Source organism: Arachis ipaensis, chromosome B07 (assembly GCF_000816755.2).
Source record: "Arachis ipaensis cultivar K30076 chromosome B07, Araip1.1, whole genome shotgun sequence".
In the NCBI taxonomy this organism is placed as follows: domain Eukaryota; kingdom Viridiplantae; phylum Streptophyta; class Magnoliopsida; order Fabales; family Fabaceae; genus Arachis; species Arachis ipaensis.
Genome location: NC_029791.2, coordinates 117,564,718 through 117,572,026, shown reverse-complemented (window position 1 = coordinate 117,572,026; position 7,309 = coordinate 117,564,718). Strand labels below are relative to the sequence as shown.

At 32.3% G+C, this 7,309-nt stretch overlaps 1 protein-coding gene and 1 long non-coding RNA gene across 2 annotated transcripts; both read right to left on the bottom strand.

The window, feature by feature from the left end:
• LOC110264383 lies at positions 442-894 on the bottom strand. Its single transcript, XR_002350499.1, has 2 exons — positions 826-894; positions 442-503 (listed from the first exon to the last, which is right to left on the bottom strand). It is a non-coding gene; the product is annotated as an uncharacterized LOC110264383 (long non-coding RNA).
• LOC107607786 lies at positions 6,641-7,084 on the bottom strand. Its single transcript, XM_016309689.1, has one exon. It carries the CDS (start codon positions 7,082-7,084, stop codon positions 6,641-6,643), a length of 444 nt encoding a protein of 147 aa, XP_016165175.1.

Sequence of the window (7,309 nt, the reverse complement as noted above, 5' to 3'; positions counted from 1 at the left end):
TCTAAGGATCTGATTTTAATATTATATATTTTTTATTTTTATAAATTGAACTAAATGAGTACAGTTTGTACATTATGATTTTTAAAATTTTTTGCAAAATGAATTTCTAGTCATCACCATAAATTTATACTCTATTTCCTTCTTTATTTGGCCAATTTTTTCTTCTTCGTTTTACGCTGTCTCCACAAAAACTTCTTATGCTAAGGTAAAGAATGGTAGTCAATACATATAGTCTAACCGAATACAAAATACTCAATAAAAAGAGACTAAAAATATATATTTATACATAAATATATAATAGCTGATTTTTTAATGTATCTAGCATTTTTGATAATCTTATTGTGAATTGATCATCATATTATTATTGTTCAAAACATAAAGACATACTGAAAATATAAGTGTTTCTGAAAATATATGACTCAAAGCATAAAACCTTACTTGCCTGTGACAGTGAAGAATGTGATTTACAAGATCTGAAATTTGTCCTTAGTCTTTCTCTTTTGCTGGAAAAAAAAAAATCAAAGGATGTTGTTAGGAATTAATTAGAGTCGAATCATAAGCGAACTAAAAGATTTATCTGAAATTAATATACCAATAAAATAGGTTAATGAAAAGAGAGAATAATACTAATATTTTAACGTAGAAAAATCTTTAAATTAACGAGAACAAAAAAACTACGGGCTAATATTTTTAAAAATATTTACTGCATTATAATATAATATATCATAATAAGACACTCTCCTATTATAATTTCTAGTACTGAAGATATAATCAAATTGTAATGTATATTACCCACGATACTCAAAATTATAAAAGAAATCTCACTTGCAAATTACAACAACTTTTGGAGTTTGGAATGCTTAATTTGGTGCCTCTTAAACTGATTTGTGTTTGTGTTTTGCTGTGGCCTTCGACAACTGAGCTTAAGCTATTTATAATAGCTTAAAGAATAGTTTAGAGCAACAATAATTAATTAAGGGATGCTCCATGTAGAAAACATTTTTTTTTAAGATATTTTTTAATAATTAAAATTTAACATATATAATCACTTAAATTATATTATTTTTGTCAAAATTAGGTCAAACAAATTAATTTTATCGAAAAATAGTGAATCAAATTTTGAATTCGTCTAAATTAATATTATTTTTTATAAAAAATGACTTAATTTATTAATTTTTTTTGTTAAATTGATTTGTCCGATCTAATTTTAATAAAAATAATACAATTTAATTTATTTTATGTGTTAAATTTTAATTTTTAAAAAATATCTTTAAAAAAAGACGTTTTTAACATCTTTATTTATGTGGCTCCTATTAATTAATAGGGAATACTCACATAATGACATGATGACATCTTTATATGAAAATGACATTGTAAATCTTTAAATGGTTAATTAAATATATTTAGTCAAACATATTAAATTAGGTCCATAATATATTATCTTAATGTGAAGATGTCATCATGAGTGTATCCACCTTAATAAATTATTAACGCTTATTTTGCTCCAGCTATATGATGCCTACATAAACCGGTTTGTTGTTGCTCCAGCTATATTAGTCCTACCAGTATAACTAATATATCAACAAAAAAGGTTAATAAATAAAAAGAAAAACACCAATATTTTAACATGAAGAAGTTCTAAAAAAAAGTTACAAGCTAATATATATCACTCACATGACGCTCAAAATTTTAGTCAAATTCTAATTAAATCACTCACGAGAGAAATGTCACTTACAAATTACAAGAAGCTTTGGATTACTTACTTGGTTGCCTCTTATACAGATTTGAGTTTGTGTTTTGCTGTGCCCTCCTGCAACGAGTGAGCTTAAGCTATTATAAATAGCTTAAAGCAACTACAGTTACTTCACGTACCACTATATCGGATCTGCACCCAACATGCATAACGCGCCCATATAAATAATATTATTATATATTTTTATCTTTCAGATTTACTAGCACTCATAGAATAAAAAACCAATGAACACCTTTCAATTTTCATAACACATTTTTCATTGTTTGAAACACAAAAAATATGCCTTTATATACACAATGCTTTATACTAATAATTCATGATTCTACTAGTTTTTTAATAGACATTTATCTAATTTAACTTTTAACTTTGACTATTCAAAGAAGTAACTTTTGCATATCTTTATTAGTTGACATCTTGTAATTTCTAGCACAACTATTATAAACATCTTAAAAATTCTTCAAGCTTAGTCATCAACTTGAAGCTTCCAATGCAATTCATGATTCTTCTAGTATGGAGGTGATTAGTACAACTTGTTATATATATAGATGTTTTATGATTCTTCTAACTTGATTTATAGCCTCTAATTTTGACTAGAAGATAAAGTGTGACTTGTGATTCTTTTAACTTCTAGTTTCTTCACTTATAATTCTTGTAACTTCTAATTTCATGATAGCTCTAGTATGGTGTAAGTTGATTTAGTTTTTACTAACATTGCCTCTCTTAAATCAAACTTGCAAAATTAATCATTCCAAACATCTTTTTCAACTACTTCAATACCAAGAAAGTAAGACATCTAGCCCATATCTATCATTTCAAAGTGCTTTATCATATCCTCCCTAAATTCTGCAATTATCTTCAAATTGTTGCCAATAAAAATTGAATCATTAACATAAAGACACACGATCAAGATATCTCCAGGTTCAATGAACTTGATATAAAGTGTATGCTAAAATAGACATCTTTTGAAACCATTCTGAGTGAAATAAGAATCAATCTTCTTGTACCACGCTCTTGGTTCTTATTTTAACCTTTACAAATATTTCTTCAACTTGTAAACTTTATCTTCTTCTCCAGGAACTTCATATCCTGCAGAGAGTGAAATAATCATACGAATAGTGTCTAATCTAGCAACAGGAGCAAATACTTCAAAATAATCGATACCTGATTTTTTTTTTGTATCCCTTAGCAACTAATCTTGCTTTGAAACGATCAACTTCACCGTTGGGTCTGTACTTAGTTTTGTAAACCCATTTTACTCCAATCGGCTTTTTATCTGCTGGTAAATCTGTCAGCTCCCATGTGTCATTCTTTTTAATGGCATGAATCTCCTCTTCCATTGCTTTCTTCCAATTGTTATCTCTAGAGGCTTCTTCAAAGTTCAACGGCTCATAATTTGAAAATAGAACAAAATTTATGATTTCTTCATCGGACGGATCGTTGTCATTGCTAACTTCATAATCCGCTAATCTAACAGGTAGTCTCCGCTCTCTTTGAGGTCTTCTAGATGATTCTGGTTGTTCGGTTGTATCTGGTTGTCTTTCTTCTTCATCATCACATGTATTTGACCCAGTCCCACATGCCTTTCTCATCAAATGTCATGTCTCTGCTGATGATTACCTTCTTTGATTCTAGATTATACAGCTTGTATGCTTTTGAGTTTGTGCTATAGCCGATAAAGATACACTTCTTGCCTTTGTCATCTAACTTCTTCCTTAATTGATCTGGTACATGGGCATAAGTCAAAGACTCTAAAATGATGAATGGAAGGCTGCTTTCCACTCCAAGCTTCCTCAGTAGTTTTATCACGAACACTTTTTGTTGGACACCAGTTTAAAATATGAACTGATGTTGTGACTGCTTCTGCCCAAAACCCTTTAGGCATTTGTTTTTAATGGTAATTAGTGGCTAAGAGAAGGAGAGTTAAATCTTGGCCTCCTTTTAGTTTTGCTTGTAACTTTGCTTTCTGTTGAGAGATCACAGAAGATACTTTGATTTTGTCTCCTGAAATGGTACGAGCCAGAACAAAGTTACTTGTAAGTATTATAGAGAAACATTATTGAGTAGAAAATCAGGAGATATTTTATTTTTGTCTTCTATGTTGCAGAACCAAAAATAGAGAAGAGAGTAGAAAATGATACACAGATGTATCTTGGTTCGACTACCTAGTGCAATGTAGCCTACATCTAGTCTCCATCACAACAGTGACAAAATTTCACTATCTTTTCAACATATTATAATCACCAACTTTTCCTAGGATATACCCCAATCCTATCTGGGACAAGTCCAGATTTTAACCCAACCTAAACTTGACTAGGACTCACCCTAGCTTTTAACTGCAAAGTGCTAACCCAACTTGCAAGAAAATCCACTCAGGATCATGACACAAAACAAAAATGCTAACAAAGGATTTTTGAAATTTTTTTCCAAGTCTAGTTCTTTGCCTTTTTTCACTCGTTGACTTTTTCTTACAAACCTTACCATGTTTGTCTTTTTCTAATAAAACTCAGACAAACTAAACTGGAAAAAAAAATACAACATGAAACCCATGAAGGAGAAGAACAAGAACAGCCCAGGGAGCTATGAGGACTGAAACTAGTGCTCTTTTTCTCTTGCTCAATCATTGGCCATTCACCCTTATTATAGAGGAGTGAAGCTTCCAAGACTTAAACCATCTTCAGCACTTGGTTTGTCTTCTTCTCCAACAATCAGAATCAGCAACGACGTTCACAGAGGTGAGAGAGAGCAGAAGCAATGACATGCAACCTTACCTTTCTCTCTCATCCTTTTTCTTCAAGAATCTTGAACTGGGCCGTTGAGTTTTGCTTTGGCCCCAAGTATGTTTCTTGGCCGTTGATGAACCACTGAGCATCCTTGACTTCACTCTCTTCATAGTTTCTTAAACGGTACTTGAGACTCAGGATTTCTTCACAATTTCTTGGTGAAGCACAAATGGAGAAATCACCTTTTTGTGATCTTCTGCTCAAATGAGATCTTCCCGCTTGTTGTAGTCCATTTACTTTCTCTTCTTGCTTAAATTTGGAAACAACCTTTTTGTTTTTGACCGTGCCCTAACTCTAGAACTTTTCTCTTTCTTTCTTCTTATTACAGAGATTGATGTGGTAAGAAAGAAAAAGAAGAGAGAAAAGAGAGAATTCTTTTTTATTTGGTGGATGTGAGAATGGATTAAAATGAATGGAAGTTTAATGAGATGGTACCAAGTTAGTGAGATGAATGGATTTGGGTGCTGGTCCACTGATTGGGCTTATTATAGATATTGGGTCAATAAGTTTTCCTTTCTTTCTCAAGGTTCAGCTGTTCAAACTTTGGATTGAGTTTGGAGTGAATTTGATATGGTTGAGCTTGGTATCGGGCTTGAATATGTGTGCGCGCGCGCGTGTGTGTGCGCGCGCGTGTGTGCGCGTGCGCGCGTGTGCGTGTGTCGGCTTGTTTTTCATGCTTAATGGGCCAATGTGATTTCATTAACTCTGCACCCTAAACCAAATAGATCACACAAACAATTTAACATTGATCCAATAATATTTAGTCATCATCATAGTTTAATTCACTAAACTCAATAGTTTTGACTTAAGCATGCATCTAACCATATCCATGATGGTTCGATTTTTTCTTTCAGCAATTTCATTTTGTTTAGAAGTATATCTAGTTGTTAGTTGGTATTGAATTTCGTGTTGCTTAAAGTATTCCGAACATGTAAGATATTATGTTCCTCTGTCTGTTCTGAGGATTTTGATTTTACAGCCACTTTGTTTTCCGACAAACGCCTCAATGTCTTAAAGACATCACATGCTTGTGATTTTTACCTCAGAAAGTATACCCATGTATATCTACTAAAATCATCAATAAAAGTAATAAAGTAGCTGCTACCATTGTTGCTTGGAATTTCTACAGAACAGAGATCTGAATGCATAATTTCAAGTTATCTTCTGGCTCTCTATGACTTTCCTGTAGGGAATAAATCTCTGTGCTTCTTTCCTAGTTAACAAATCTCACAAACACAATTGGAAATATGAACCCATGGTAGACTAAAAACAAGTTCTTTTCTTGACAGGTAGTTTAGGCCAGAAAAATGAAAATTCTCAAACCGTATATGCCACAACCAATTATCATCAAGTATCATAGAACTCATGCAAGAGGGATTGACATGTTGAATTTTTAATGGAAACATTCTATTTAAAGTCATCTTTAATTTATCTATGAAGCTTCCGTTGTTGTCAAACACAGTGCAATATCCACGATAAGTTATCATCTTATATCCCTTCTCAGATATCTATCCCATACTCAATAAATTGTAATAAAGTTCAGGAGTACAGAAAATATCAGAAATATAACTCAGAGAACCGTCCTTCAATCTAATTAGTATGTGCCATTTTTCTTTGATAGGAATCTTTGTACTATTACCAAATTTCAATAATAGTTTAACCGAATCATCTAATGAAGAAAATAACTCATTTCTACCAGACATATGATTACTACAGGCATTATCCAAGTACCATATATTTTCATCTTCAGCACATGAATTACTTGTAAAAAATAAAGTTTGAGTATCCGGATTATCATCAGTACTTAGATGTTAATTTTCTGCAATGTGTGCTTGATTGTTATTCACCATTTTGAATCTGCAATTTGTTGCTTTGTGTCCATACTTTCCACAATAAAAACAGTTGAATTTGAAGTTGGTTCTTTCTTGATAAAAATTGTCTCGACCTCTTCCTCAATTGGCATGTCTGAAATTTGTTCCACCTCTTCGTTGATTACATTAGGTGGTGTAAAATTATTATAACTTCCTTGGTTGTAATTTTTGCGACCTCTTCCTCTGAAACTTTATCTGGCTCTACTTTGAAAATTGAAACTACGACCTCGTCCTTCTTATATACGGCTTGATTCTGTAACATTGTTTAAATTCACCCGGCTCTTCAGAGCTTCTTCGGTTGATTTTCCTGACTTCTTCAATATTCTTCTGATGTGGCATTTCATGATTCCTTGCAACTCTGCAATTGTCATGGTATCCATATCGTGGGACTCTAGTATTGTAGTCACCACATGGTCATACTTCATCGACATGGTGCGAAGAATTTTCTCCACCACTTTACTATCAAGCATATTTTTTCCATAGACTCTCATCTTAACAAGATCTGTAACACGAGTAAAATATTTCTCAACAGTTTCTGAACTAGACATCTCGTACCTTTCATAATCTCTTCGCAAGGATTGCAACTTTGCTTTCTGGAATTTATCTATACCATTGTACGACGGTTTCAACGTGTTCCATGTTTGTTTTGCACTTTTGGCATTTGCTATTTTGGCAAACATCGTATAATCTACACCTTGATGAATTTGAGATAGTGCAAATTAATCTCTCCTTTAGGCAGCAGCTGCTCCATCTTGCAAACCCAGCTCAATGAAATTTCACAGGTTCTGGGCCTTCAAATGGGTAGACATCAAAGTCTTCCAATAACTATAATCAAGTTTTTCATCTAACTTGGGACCGGACTACACAATATTAAAAGTATTTGTCATACTGACTCTATGAACAAA

Bases quoted from the DNA above. Each gene is read 5' to 3' on its own strand.
- LOC107607786 (XM_016309689.1), bottom strand. From the start codon at position 7,084: ATGTTTGCCAAAATAGCAAATGCCAAAAGTGCAAAACAAACATGGAAC.